General features: G+C 54.8%; 1 protein-coding gene across 1 annotated transcript; it reads right to left on the reverse strand.

The window, feature by feature from the left end:
* Positions 1–411: 411 nt before the first annotated feature.
* LOC122924153 lies at positions 412–14,952 on the reverse strand. Its single transcript, XM_044275090.1, has 3 exons — positions 14,866–14,952; positions 14,168–14,760; positions 412–535 (listed from the first exon to the last, which is right to left on the reverse strand). The coding sequence occupies exons 1-3, from the start codon at positions 14,950–14,952 to the stop codon at positions 436–438; spliced, it is 780 nt and encodes a 259-aa protein (XP_044131025.1). The 3' UTR covers positions 412–435.
* Positions 14,953–15,376: the final 424 nt, after the last annotated feature.

Genomic DNA, 15,376 nt, shown 5'->3' on the forward strand with positions numbered 1-15,376 from the left:
CGACGAAGACGGTGGACACAACGGACACAATGGAGACGGTGGACACAATGGAGACGGTGAACACGATGGACACGACGAAGACGGTGGACACGACGAAGACGGTGGACACAACGGACACAATGGAGACGGTGGACACAACGGACACGGTGAACACGATGGACACGGTGCACACGACGCACACGGCAGAGCGTGTAGCTATGAGGATCAGACTGTCAATGAGCGGCACTTCTCTTTGGCCCTCGCCATGCATTATGTGACTGAATGTCTATAGGTGCCGTTAATTCTTATAAGGGTCGTGCTTCCGCGTGCGGTGCTGTCCCCTCACCTGTCACCCCTCACCCATCTATATACCGTACTATAGACGCCACCAGGGAAATACCCCCCCAGAACCCGCGCCTCCCCGAGGCTCTTACCAGCATGCCGTCAGCACACTTCTCAGCCATGTTGACGGGAAGAGGTGTCACACGTGTCCTCGCCGCTGGATCGCGCTGGAGAAGGTCGCAGCCGTCTGATCTCACTCCCGGAAATCTCCGAGCTGGAAAAAGACAAACAGCAGATTTATTACGAAGAAAGGAAACGCTGAGAATAAATTTGGGAAAGGCAGGTAAATAAGTCCCTGAAAAAGGGGACGCCAGGTGACAAGACAGGACCGCAGTCCCATGTAAATCAGGCTTCATCACTGTACTAGAACTGTCCTAAAACTAAATTGTGTTTCCATTCATTGCCATTTCCAAGATCTCTGCTTACTGTTAGTGAACAGAAAGAATCCATGGCTGAGGGTTTGTTACAGTGTATCAGTGTAGACAGCCCAGTAACAGCACAAATCAGCACCTTGGAGTCCAAATTGTTTTGTGCACAGGGAATATCTACACTGAAACATTGTAACAAACCCTCAACTGTGTGAGCAACAGGACTAAGTCAGGGAAGGTATTTTTATGTTTTGCTCCATTCACTGACAACAAGCAGAGAGTCCATTAAAAAGCGGCAGAAGTTTTTTATTACAGAGCCACAAAGGAGCCTGCGCCAGCCCCCTGGAGTGACAGTGAACGGGCGTGTTCCCCAAGATGTGAATATGGGGGGTCTCTGCTGCTGACCCCCCTTCTGTGTGTGCAAGAATCAGAATGATCACCCCCATCCTCCTAACCCTTCAAAAAGATGATTATAATGTAGATTACGCTGTGACATCAGGTGCAATACTGAGATACCCTCCAGACCCCAGTATATCCCCGCAGCGCCTCCCGCAGATCCTACAGATCCCTGCAGCGCCTCCCGCAGATCCTACAGATCCCTGCAGCGCCTCCCGCAGATCCTACAGATCCCCGCAGCGCCTCCCGCAGATCCCCGCAGCGCCTCCCGCAGAGCCTCCCGCAGATCCCCGCAGCGCCTCCCGCAGATCCTACAGATCCCCGCAGCTCCTCCCGCAGATCCTCCAGATCCCCGCAGCTCCTCCAGATCCCCGCAGCGCCTCCCGCAGATCCCCGCAGCGCCTCCCGCAGATCCCCGCAGCTCCTTCTATACATCTCCACCTACAGATCCCCATCTCTCTCAGGTCTGGACTTGTATCTGCACAAAATCTTGAGGAATGTCCCAAAGGGGAATAAAAAGTGAAAGAATCTGAAGAGGCTGCCCGAGGAGCTGCCATGGCAAACGTCTCCTGCACTCCGAATCCACATCAGCACACAGAGGCTGCGAGGCATCAGGACCAGGCGGGGGGGGGGGGGGGGCATCAAACATCAGGATCAGGCTGGGGGGGGGGACATCAAACATCAGGACCAGGCATCAAACATCAGGATCAGGCTGGGGGGGGGGCCATCAAACATCAGGACCAGGCTGTGGGGGGGGGGGGGGCATCAAACATCAGGACCAGGCTGTGGGGGGGGGGGGGGCGGCCATCAAACATCAGGACCAGGCTGTGGGGGGGGGCATCAAACATCAGGACCAGGCTGTGTGGGGGGGGGCATCAAACATCAGGACCAGGCTGTGTGGGGGGGGGCATCAAACATCAGGACCAGGCTGTGTGGGGGGGGGCATCAAACATCAGGACCAGGCTGTGTGGGGGGGGGGGGGGCATCAAACATCAGGACCAGGCTGTGTGGGGGGGGGCATCAAACATCAGGACCAGGCTGTGTGGGGGGGGGGGCATCAAACATCAGGACCAGGCTGTGTGGGGGGGGGGGGGGCATCAAACATCAGGACCAGGCTGTGTGTGGGGGGGGCATCAAACATCAGGACCAGGCTGTGGGGGGGGGGGCGGCCATCAAACATCAGGACCAGGCTGTGGGGGGGGGGCGGCCATCAAACATCAGGACCAGGCTGTGGGGGGGGGCATCAAACATCAGGACCAGGCTGTGGGGGGGGGGGGATCAAACATCAGGACCAGGCTGTGGGGGGGGCATCAAACATCAGGACCAGGCTGGGGGGTAGGTATAAATTATCAGGAGACCTCCAGAGGTGCAGCACCTAGAGGGCAGTTGCAGCAGAAATGCGCTTCCTTGTCATTTGAAGGGGTCTCATGGTCGGAGCCAAGAGACACAAGGACCCTGGAGCTGCTGGACACACAGACTGCGGGAAAAGAACTGGACACAGATCAAGCACAACGACCGCCGCCGCCCGGGGCAGGAGGGATTATAGAAGAAGAAGAAGAAGAAAGTCCCTTTATTGTCCCTCAGGGGGGACATTTTGGCCTAAGAGCAGCAATCACATCCACAACAGGAGCAAAATAAGAGTAAAAAGAAATGAAACAGTAAAATACAAGAAAAACATAACACAGAATTTACTTCAAAAAACACTACTGGGTTTCTGGTACCAGTGGTGGTTATAAATCCTCCCCGCTGCTGGGAGGAGGACCTCCGATAGCGTTCCTTGGTGCAGTCACTGAAGGAGCCACCACGGAGTCCAAGAAGGTCTTTAGGAGGGTCCCCTCCACCTCAGTCTCCAGTCCAGGCTGTTGTCCAGGAACTCAGAAGAGTCCACCACCTCAATGTCCGTTCAGCAGAGCAGAGGGCCTGTGTCCGCGGAAATCCACCACCAGCTCCGTGGTTTTGGCCGCGTTGATCTGGAGCTGGTTCCGCTGACTCCAGTCCACAGAATCCAGTGTCCCCAGTCCGTACTCCGAGTCCTGAGAGTCATCAGAGAACTTCTGTAGGAGGCAGCCTGGGGAGTGGATGGAGAAGTCCGCAGTGTAGAGGGTGAAGAGGACGGTGCCAGCAGAGGGCCCCGTGGGGCCCCCGTACTGCCGATCAGCACAACCCTGAGACCTTCTGTCAGGTGGTCCAGCATCCAATGTGACCTGTGGTGGTCCACCTCTGCCATCTCCAGAAAGGACATTCCAGGACTGTGGGGGAGGGGGCATCTCCTGGAGAGGACGAGAGCCGCACCCCCCACTACAGTGAGGTAACACCACGCTCTGGGGCCCCACCTGCCATGGACCAAGTATAATACTGGTGTCTCATGTCGCAGAGGGGCTTCTTGGGCCCCTAGGACTCCAGGGCCCGGGAGCGAGTGCCGCCTCTACAGCCCGGGCATACTGACGTTTGTTAAAGGTGCGGTGCTCGGGAAAACGCTTCTCCGGCCTAGAATAAAAAGTTCTAGAACTTTCTAAAAGACAAAGTTTCAATCCCTCCCCACATTCAAGATCTCTGCTTCCTGTCAGTGAATAGGAGCTTTCATTGTTCACACCCATAGGCTGAAAACACATCTTCCTGCTTACAGAGCTCAGGGGTTGTGACAATGTGTGAGCGGAACTCATCCGCAACGCAAGTCTCTGTATCTGAAGGACCGCTCTAGATGCCGAACCAGCAGGGGGCGGCAGAGGGGGCCCCAGAGGAGGTGAGCAGAGGACGACTGGAGTCTGACGTCCACAATGAATCTTTTCTGCTGTCCGTGAATTGGTTTTCTAACGTCAGAAATGGAATTGCAGCTCTGGATGTGAATGGAGTATAAGACAGGATGCGACAGCAGAATCGTGAGTGCAGCTCTGTATGTGACTGGAGTATAAAACGTGACAGAACTCAGGATCAGTACAAGCAGTAAAGTAAAGCACACAGCCTGCGATATGCTGCAGCAGGATCCCACTCAGGCTGCGATATGCTGCAGCAGGATCCCAGTCAGGCTGCGATATGCTGCAGAAATATCCCATGGGCAGATTTTGCTGCGGATTTTGGAGCCAAAGCCAGGAGTGGATTGTGAAGAAATGGCAGCTATAGAGGAAGACTTCATCCTGCAGGATCCAAAAACTGCCTGCGGTGTGCACAGCGCCAACGAGCCGCCCCAACAGCAGGACCTTCTGTAAAGTAACTGCAGGACCTTCTGTAAAGTAGCTGCAGGACCTTCTGTAAAGTAGCTGCAGGACCTTCTGTAAAGTAGCTGCAGGACCTTCTGTAAAGTAACTGCAGGACCTTCTGTAAAGTAACTGCAGGTCCTTCTGTAAAGTAACTGCAGGACCTTCTGTAAAGTAACTGCAGGACCTTCTGTAAAGTAACTGCAGGACCTTCTGTAAAGTAACTGCAGGACCTTCTGTAAAGTAACTGCAGGACCTTCTGTAAAGTAGCTGCAGGACCTTCTGTAAAGTAGCTGCAGCCGCCGATGAGGAAATTCACTGCGAGAAAACCCAAAAATATCAACCTAACAAATCTGGGAAAAGGGAACAGGAACCAAAGCTCCGATGACAAAACAGTCACCAAGCTGGAATTGTCTGACCATGATTATACCGCCGTCATAGTAAAGAGAGACTGCACTGACGAGGGGCCCGGAGGGTCCGAGTCATGAGGGGAGATTAGAAAAATGACATTTATTTAGTCTTGAGAAGAGACGTCTAAGGGGGAGATGATTAACCTGTACCAGTATATAAATGGGCCGTACAAAAAACCAGTGAAAAGCTGCTCCATGTAAAATGTGCTAAAAAAAACAAGAGGGCGCTGCCTCCGACTGGGGAGGAAAAAGCTTCTCTACTGTAAGAGCTGTGAATCTGTGGGATAGACACCTCCGGACGTGGTCACAGCAGGGACAGGGGACGGGTTTATACAAGGATTCTCTACTGTGAGAGCTGTGAATGTGTGGAATAGACACCTCAGGACGTGGTCACAGCAGGAACAGGGGACGGGTTTATACAAGGCTTCTTTACTGTGAGAGCTGTGAATCTGTGGAATAGACACCCCAGGAAGTGGTCACAGCAGGGACAGGGGACAGGTTTATACAAGGATTCTCTACTGTGAGAGCTGTGAATCTGTGGAATAGACACCACAGGACGTGGTCACAGCAGGAACAGGGGACGGGTTTATACAAGGCTTCTTTACTGTAAGAGCTGTGAATCTGTGGAGCAGTCACCTCCGGACGTGGTCACAGCAGGAACAGGGGACGGGTTTATACAAGGCTTCTTTACTGTAAGAGCTGTGAATCTGTGGAATAGACACCTCAGGACGTGGTCACAGCAGGAACAGGGGACAGGTTTATACAAGGCTTCTTTACTGTAAGAGCTGTGACTCTGTGGAGCAGTCACCTCCGGACGTGGTCACAGCAGGGACAGTGGACGGGTTATACAAGGATTCTCTACTGTAAGAGCTGTGACTCTGTGGAATAGTCACCTCCGGACGTGGTCACAGCAGGAACAGGGAACGGGTTTATACAAGGCTTCTTTACTGTAAGAGCTGTGAATCTGTGGAATAGACACCCCAGGACGTGGTCACAGCAGGGACAGGGGACAGGTTTATACAAGGATTCTCTACTGTGAGAGCTGTGAATCTGTGGAATAGACACCACAGGACGTGGTCACAGCAGGAACAGGGGACGGGTTTATACAAGGCTTCTTTACTGTAAGAGCTGTGAATCTGTGGAATAGACACCTCAGGACGTGGTCACAGCAGGGACAGTGGACAGGTTTATACAAGGCTTCTTTACTGTAAGAGCTGTGACTCTGTGGAATAGACACCACAGGGCGTGGTCACAGCAGGAACAGGGGACGGGTTTATACAAGGCTTCTTTACTGTAAGAGCTGTGAATCTGTGGAATAGACACCCCAGGACGTGGTCACAGCAGGGACAGGGGACAGGTTTATACAAGGCTTCTCTACTGTAAGAGCTGTGACTCTGTGGAGCAGTCACCTCCGTGGTCACAGCAGGGACAGTGGACGGGTTATACAAGGCTTCTTTACTGTAAGAGCTGTGACTCTGTGGAATAGACACCTCAGGACGTGGTCACAGCAGGGACAGGGGACGGGTTATACAAGGCTTCTTTACTGTGAGAGCTGTGACTCTGTGGAGCAGTCACCTCAGGACGTGGTCACAGCAGGGACAGTGGACGGGTTATACAAGGATTCTTTACTGTAAGAGCTGTGAATCTGTGAAGCAGTGTCCTCCGTGGTCACAGCAGGAACAGGGGACGGGTTATACAAGGCTTCTTTACTGTAAGAGCTGTGACTCTGTGGAATAGACACCTCAGGACGTGGTCACAGCAGGAACAGGGGACGGGTTTATACAAGGATTCTCTACTGTGAGAGCTGTGACTCTGTGGAGCAGTGTCCTCCGTGGTCACAGCAAGGACAGTGGACGGGTTTATACAAGGATTCTCTACTGTAAGAGCTGTGACTCTGTGGAGCAGTCACCTCCGGACGTGGTCACAGCAGGGACAGTGGACGGGTTATACAAGGATTCCTTACTGTAAGAGCTGTGACTCTGTGGAATAGACACCTCAGGACGTGGTCACAGCAGGGACAGTGGACGGGTTATACAAGGCTTCTTTACTGTGAGAGCTGTGACTCTGTGGAGCAGTGTCCTCCGTGGTCACAGCAGGGACAGTGGACGGGTTATACAAGGATTCTTTACTGTAAGAGCTGTCACTCTGTGGAGCAGTGTCCTCCGTGGTCACAGCAGGGACAGTGGACGGGTTATACAAGGATTCTCTACTGTAAGAGCTGTGAATCTGTGAAGCAGTGTCCTCCGTGGTCACAGCAGGAACAGGGGACGGGTTATACAAGGCTTCTCTACTGTTAGAGCTGTGAATCTGTGGAGCAGTGTCCTCCGTGGTCACAGCAGGAACAGGGGACGGGTTATACAAGGCTTCTTTACTGTAAGAGCTGTGACTCTGTGGAATAGACACCTCAGGACGTGGTCACAGCAGGAACAGGGGACGGGTTATACAAGGCTTCTCTACTGTAAGAGCTGTGACTCTGTGGAGCAGTGTCCTCCGTGGTCACAGCAGGAACAGGGGATGGTTTATACAAGGATTCTCTACTGTGAGAGCTGTGACTCTGTGGAGCAGTGTCCTCCGTGGTCACAGCAGGAACAGGGGACGGGTTATACAAGGATTCTCTACTGTGAGAGCTGTGAATCTGTGGAGCAGTGTCCTCCGTGGTCACAGCAGGAACAGTGGACGGGTTATACAAGGATTCTTTACTGTAAGAGCTGTGACTCTGTAGAGCAGTGTCCGCCGTGGTCACAGCAGGGACAGTGGACGGGTTATACAAGGATTCTCTACTGTAAGAGCGGTGACTCTGTGGAGCAGTGTCCTCCGTGGTCACAGCAGGGACAGTGGACGGGTTATACAAGGATTCTCTACTGTAAGAGCTGTGAATCTGTGGAGCAGTGTCCTCCGTGGTCACAGCAGGAACAGGGGACGGGTTATACAAGGATTCCTTACTGTAAGAGCTGTGACTCTGTGGAGCAGTGTCCGCCGTGGTCACAGCAGATACAGGGGACGGGTTATACAAGGATTCTCTACTGTAAGAGCTATGACTCTGTGGAGCAGTGTCCTCCGTGGTCACAGCAGGGACAGTGGACGGGTTATACAAGGATTCTCTACTGTAAGAACGGTGACTCTGTGGAGCAGTGTCCTCCGTGGTCACAGCAGGAACAGGGGACGGGTTATACAAGGATTCTCTACTGTGAGAGCTGCGAATCTGTGGAGCAGTGTCCTCCGTGGTCACAGCAGGAACAGTGGACGGGTTATACAAGGATTCTTTACTGTAAGAGCTGTGACTCTGTAGAGCAGTGTCCGCCGTGGTCACAGCAGGGACAGTGGACGGGTTATACAAGGATTCTCTACTGTAAGAGCGGTGACTCTGTGGAGCAGTGTCCGCCGTGGTCACAGCAGGGACAGTGGACGGGTTATACAAGGATTCTCTACTGTAAGAGCTGTGACTCTGTGGAGCAGTGTCCTCCGTGGTCACAGCAGGAACAGGGGACGGGTTATACAAGGATTCTTTACTGTAAGAGCTGTGAATCTGTGGAGCAGTGTCCTCCGTGGTCACAGCAGGAACAGGGGACGGTTTATACAAGGCTTCTCTACTGTAAGAGCGGTGACTCTGTGGAGCAGTGTCCGCCGTGGTCACAGCAGGGACAGTGGACGGGTTATACAAGGATTCTCTACTGTAAGAGCGGTGACTCTGTGGAGCAGTGTCTGCCGTGGTCACAGCAGGGACAGTGGACGGGTTATACAAGGCTTCTCTACTGTAAGAGCGGTGACTCTGTGGAGCAGTGTCTGCCGTGGTCACAGCAGGGACAGTGGACGGGTTATACAAGGATTCTCTACTGTAAGAGCGGTGACTCTGTGGAGCAGTGTCCTCCGTGGTCACAGCAGGAACAGGGGACGGGTTAAAAAGGGTTTAGATCAATTCTTAAAAGTAAATGACATTAATGCTTCTGAAAACGTGTAGAAATCCGGGTCTCGCTCGCGTCTTTATTTCCACTGTAATAACGATGTGACTATAATATACGCCGCCGCGGTGTTTTATAACTTGTGCCCCTGAACGGCGTCCACACCCCACGTCTGCGCCGCTGACCCCAGTACTAACAATGTCCCGGTTGGCGGTGGCGACTTGCGCGATACCTGCCGATGGGATTCTGCAGTGAGGAATAAATATAAACTCTCGGTTCTGCAAGTTTGGGAACAAATTGTGTTTTTGCAGAGCGTTGCCATGGAAGCCACGATTCCTGCAGGACACAAAGCCCGAGCGATTCCCTCGCTGCAGTCAGCCCCCGCTCCGCCATTGTGTGAATGAGCCCTCATCGAGACGGCCCAATCTGCCGCACTTAACCATTTGTTTCCCAGGCACTGTATGCAGACCACATTGATGACTACACGCTTATCACGTGGCGGTTGATGACGTTTGTCCGCATATTTAGACTCTGCTCTGTCCGATCTCCGTAACTTGCTCGCCCCTTGACCAGAACCTGCGCCATTCTGCGGATCCAGCAAGATTGATCAGTAGTGATCAGTAAAAACGGAAGCCGTGACGTGAAGAAAAGCTGCCTACTGTGAGCCGGCGGCGTGCAGTGGTCGCACCGTACGCGCTGTGCATCATACGGAGTTGTGTTCTGCTGCTCGGCGGGTGTCGGACCCCGAGGTCCTGCCTCCGGTCTTCACATTTCTTTGTCATAGAAAACAGTGAAAAACGCGGCAAAGAGGAAATCGTCTCAGAACGCGACAACTTCCCCAAAATGGTAAAGTAGAAAGTGAAAACGAGAGCGGTCGCCCCGAGTCACCATGACGTGCAGGTGCCAGGCCGCGGTCACATGACGCATACGGCGGTAATCATGGAAGATCCCAGTATGTCGCCACATGGGAAAGCAGAGATGTAATTGGTCAATATTGCGGGCGGCTCGGGAGTCATCAGTAACGCTCCGGGGGTCACAGACCTCCACAAACAGCACCTGAAACCTCAGCCTCCTGGGCCCCCGGGATCTGAGCAGAGATCGCTCACCGTTTTCCGTCCATTTCCTGTGATTTCTCTTATTTAACGCTGCGGACGATCGATGGCACGGAGCCGCACTCTCAGCATGCGGCTCCGTGCTGCCCACACCCGTCATGTCACCGAGACGTTGCCCTCTAACAAGTACCCCCCAAATATGAAAAGCAAAATGTGCGCCAAATGAGCATACGGCGCCAGACACTATAAAGGGGTGCAAAAGACCAATGTAAAAGAAAAAACGGAAGGTGAAACAGAAGCCGCCGCATGTCCCCGACCTCCCCTGCCCCTCGCTCGTGAACCCAAGATATCCATCACGGTAAATACAGTCAGAAGCAAGCACCGCCACCTCCGCCTGGAAGATACAGCAGCGCATGACGGAAGCGCGGACAGCTGCCGAGCCACCGCCGAGGTTAACGGCTGAGCGGCTGATTAATTAGACCGTGGGATTTGCAGCTAATCAGAGGAGTCAGCGGATGCTTGGCGGGCAGCGCAGCTGCTTCCTCACATGCAACAGACATAACAAGACGATCCGGACGGATCAGCCCCCCCAAATACACAAACCCCTCAAACCACAGTGACAGGCGGCCAATCAGCTCTGAACCAGCTGGGCGCCAAATGCGGAAGGCCGGTCGCCAACCCCCAAATGCGGGAGGCCGGTCGCCAACCGCCAAATGCGGAAGGCCGGTCGCCAACCCCCAAATGCGGGAGGCCGGTCGCCAACCCCCAAATGCGGGAGGCCGGTCGCCAACCGCCAAATGCGGGAGGCCGGTCGCCAACCCCCAAATGCGGGAGGCCGGTCGCCAACCGCCAAATGCGGGAGGCCGGTCGCCAACCGCCAAATGCGGGAGGCCGGTCGCCAACCGCCAAATGCGGAAGGCCGGTCGCCAACCGCCAAATGCGGAAGGCCGGTCGCCAACCGCCAAATGCGGAAGGCCGGTCGCCAACCGCCAAATGCGGAAGGCCGGTCGCCAACCGCCAAATGCGGAAGGCCGGTCGCCAACCGCCAAATGCGGAAGGCCGGTCGCCAAGCCCTACATCAGGAAAGGCTATGAGGCTGCAGCATGAAGGGGCAGTGGCCCTGCTCCAATGTCCCCCGGAGCTGCAGATGGGACCTGGAGCGCAGCTGAAGGACGTCACTAAGTGCCACGGGCATTAAATCTCCTCAGCTGGGTCCTGCCCCCCACTGCGCCCACTCTGTGGAAACCACCAGATGCCGAGAAACCGATCACACAGAATAGACAAATATCACATGGAGGCGCCGACTGTCCCCCCAAATCTACTGCTGAGTGAAAGAAGGATTTGGTTTGTAGGGTTTCACCCCTCAGGAGCCTTGTACCCCAAGAAAGGGTTTGGGGGACAGCAGGGACTACACACATCCGCTCATATCTGGCCCCTGTCCTTGACTCCATGCTGAGGGTTCTACCTGCACTGACACATTGTAACATACCCTCAGCTGTGGGAGAGGTATTAGGTCAGGACAAGATTTCAGCCTCTGGATATAAACAAAAATGTTCCTGTTCACTGACAGCAAGCATAGATCCTGACAAGGGTGAAGAAATCCCAGAACTGTCCATTATATAAGGGCTCCTCACCAGGATATGCTCCGAAATAGTGTGGGCGATGGTTACCCTATACACTCACACGTGTACTGCCCAACCCCCACAGATATACACTACATACAAAATACACCTGCATACGTAGCATGATGTCATCCTGTAGTGTAATACAGTCGTGTCGTGCAGCGTGGTGTAGTCGTGCAGTGTAGTTGTGAGGTGCGGGGCAGTGCAATTGTGAGCTGCGGTGCAGTGTAGTGTAGTTGTGAGGTGCAGTGTAGTCGAGCGGTGCGCCGCAGTTTAGTGTAGTTGTCAGGTGCGGCGTGGCGTAGTTGTCAGCTGCGGCGTGGCGTAGTTGTCAGGTGCGGCGTGGCGTAGTTGTCAGGTGCGGCGTGGCGTAGTTGTCAGGTGCGGCGTGGCGTAGTGTAGTTGGGAGGTGCAGTGTAGTGATGAGGTCCGGTGCAGTCGAGAGGAGAGGTGAGGTGCAGTGTAGTTGTGAGATGCAGTGTAGTGGTGCAGTCGGGAGGTGCGGTGCAGTCGGGAGGTGCGGTGCAGTCGGGAGGTGAGGTGCGGTGTAGTTGTGCGGTGCGGTGTAGTTGTGCGGTGCGGTGTAGTTGTGCGGTGCGGTGTAGTTGTGAGGTGGTGCAGTGTAGTTGTGCGGTGGTGCAGTGTAGTTGTGCGGTGGTGCAGTGTAGTTGTGCGGTGGTGCAGTGTAGTTGTGCGGTGGTGCAGTGTAGTTGTGCGGTGGTGCAGTGTAGTTGTGCGGTGGTGCAGTGTAGTTGTGCGGTGGTGCAGTGTAGTTGTGCGGTGGTGCAGTGTAGTTGTGAGGTGCAGTGTAGTTGTAGTTGTGAGGTGCAGTGTAGTTGTGAGGTGCAGTGTAGTTGTGCGGTGCAGTGTAGTTGTGCGGTGCAGTGTAGTTGTGAGGTGCAGTGTAGTTGTGAGGTGCAGTGTAGTTGTGAGGTGCAGTGTAGTTGTGAGGTGCAGTGTAGTTGTAGTTGTGAGGTGCAGTGTAGTTGTAGTTGTGAGGTGCAGTGTAGTTGTGAGGTGCAGTGTAGTTGTGAGGTGCAGTGTAGTTGTGAGGTGGTGCGGCTCAGTGCAGTGTATGTCATCTTGTTGTGCGTTACATCAGCTGCCACGTGTTGCACACTGCCTGTTGTGAGTGTCAGGCCCCGCCCCCTGCACATGGTATGCAAAGTAACACACAGACCAAACCCCCAGCACAGAGTAGAACACGGCACAGAGGCAAAGACCTAGAGCAGCCCTGAGAGACATCAGTGATCCTAACCCTCACAAACAAAGACCCCAAATAAAGGGGAGACCCCCCCCCCCGACTGTGAGCACCAGACCCCGAACAAAGGGGAGACCCCCGACTGTGAGCACCAGACCACGAACAAAGGGGAGACCCCCGACTGTGAGCACCAGACCCCAAATAAAGGGGAGACCCCCGACTGTGAGCACCAGACCCCAAATAAAGGGGAGACCCCCGACTGTGAGCACCAGACCCCGAACAAAGGGGAGACCCCCGACTGTGAGCACCAGACCCCGAACAAAGGGGAGACCCCCGACTGTGAGCACCAGACCCCGAACAAAGGGGAGACCCCCGACTGTGAGCACCAGACCCCGAACATAGGGGAGACCCCCCGACTGTGAGCACCAGACCCCGAACATAGGGGAGACCCCCGACTGTGAGCACCAGACCCCGAACATAGGGGAGACCCCCGACTGTGAGCACCAGACCCCGAACATAGGGGAGACCCCCGACTGTGAGCACCAGACCCCGAACATAGGGGAGACCCCCGACTGTGAGCACCAGACCCCGAACATAGGGGAGACCCCCGACTGTGAGCACCAGACCCCAAACAAAGGGGAGACCCCCGACTGTGAGCACCAGACCCCAAACAAAGGGGAGACCCCCGACTGTGAGCACCAGACCCCAAACAAAGGGGAGACCCCCGACTTTTAGCACCAGAGACAAAATAGCAGACCTCCTGACAACTCCATATACCTCCACACCAACAGTTCTATATACCACCTGACTGACAGCACCATGTACCCCCCGACAGCACCATGTACCCCCCCGACAGCTCCATGTACAACCCGACAGCACCATGTACAACCCGACAGCACCATGTACAACCCGACAGCACCATGTACAACCCGACAGCACCATGTACAACCCGACAGCACCATGTACAACCCGACAGCACCATGTACAACCCGACAGCTCCATGTACAACCCGACAGCACCATGTACCACCTGACAGCTCCATGTACAACCCGACAGCACCATGTACCACCTGACAGCTCCATGTACAACCCGACAGCTCCATGTACAACCCGACAGCTCCATGTACAACCCGACAGCACCATGTACCACCTGACAGCTCCATGTACAACCCGACAGCTCCATGTACAACCCGACAGCACCATGTACAACCCGACAGCACCATGTACCACCTGACAGCTCCATGTACAACCCGACAGCACCATGTACCACCTGACAGCTCCATGTACCACCTGACAGCTCCATGTACAACCCGACAGCACCATGTACCACCTGACAGCACCATGTACCACCTGACAGCTCCATGTACAACCCGACAGCACCATGTACAACCCGACAGCACCATGTACCACCTGACAGCTCCATGTACAACCCGACAGCACCATGTACCACCTGACAGCTCCATGTACCACCTGACAGCTCCATGTACAACCCGACAGCACCATGTACCACCTGACAGCACCATGTACCACCTGACAGCTCCATGTACAACCCGACAGCACCATGTACCACCTCAATGATAAACGTGCAGGATAGAGAACGTGTCTATAGGGCCAGTACCGTATATCCCCCTGACAGTATTATTACTGCACGTGTGTACTGGGACCAGTGCCCTGCGGCATGCACACAGTGAATGAGATTCCTTACCATGCTGTGAGTGGCTCCTGGAAGCTGAGTGGTCTCCAGTGGCTTCGGGGGGCCCCTGGTCTGTAGCTCCTGCAGTCTGTGAGTGGCCCCTGGTCTGTAGCTCCTGCAGTCTGTGAGTGGCCCCTGGTCTGTAGCTCCTGCAGTCTGTGAGTGGCCCCTGGTCTGTAGCTCCTGCAGTCTGTGAGTGGCCCCTGGTCTGTAGCTCCTGCAGTCTGTGAGTGGCCCCTGGTCTGTAGCTCCTGCAGTCTGTGAGTGGCCCCTGGTCTGTAGCTCCTGCTGTCTGTGAGTGGCCCCTGGTCTGTAGCTCCTGCTGTCTGTGAGTGGCCCCTGGTCTGTAGCTCCTGCAGTCTGTGAGTGGCCCCTGGTCTGTAGCTCCTGCTGTCTGTGAGTGGCCCCTGGTCTGTAGCTCCTGCTGTCTGTGAGTGGCCCCTGGTCTGTAGCTCCTGCTGTCTGTGAGTGGCCCCTGGTCTGTAGCTCCTGCTGTCTGTGAGTGGCCCCTGGTCTGTAGCTCCTGCTGTCTGTGAGTGGCCCCTGGTCTGTAGCTCCTGCAGTCTATGAGACTCCGGGGAGACGCTGCTCTCTCTAGAGTCCAACTGACATTGGGGGGGTGTTTCTTAAAGGCAAAGTTGCATCATTCTCGGCAGCTGTAGAGGGAGGGGAGGGGCCCGGCCCCTGCATCAGCTCCGCCTCCTGCTCACGGTGGAGATGACGCGCCGGTACCGGGCCGTTACTGGCTCAGCCGCCGCTGCCCGCGCCAGCTCTCGGTCACGTGACGCCGGATACATTGTAGCAGCCGCGCTCCATCCTTCATTCCTTGGGGTCTATTTATTGTTATGTATTATTATGTCAGATTCTTCCACCAGCAGTTTTAGGGGAGGGGGGGCTCCTGTCCCAGGGGGGTCGGATGCACCAGAGGGGGCTTCCTCCTCACCTTGGTCCTGGAGACCCCTCACCTCTCACAGGTGGTCGGTCTGGAGGTGCGGATTCTACAAAGTTCTGGATTTTTTCTGTAGGAATTATTATTATTATGGTGCAGATTTGGTTGTGGATTCTCCATTCAAAACGCAGTGGAGGCGATTTCCATTCCCATAGGGGAAGATGTGGTAGATTCCACCATATGTGAGTGCACTCCTCCCATCATCCACAGGGATCACTAGCTGCACCTCCCATCATCCCAATGCTTCTAGTGCCCCTCAGTGAGGGGAGGGG

This window comes from Bufo gargarizans, unplaced genomic scaffold, assembly GCF_014858855.1.
Source record: "Bufo gargarizans isolate SCDJY-AF-19 unplaced genomic scaffold, ASM1485885v1 original_scaffold_860_pilon, whole genome shotgun sequence".
NCBI classification, from domain to species: Eukaryota; Metazoa; Chordata; class Amphibia; order Anura; family Bufonidae; genus Bufo; species Bufo gargarizans.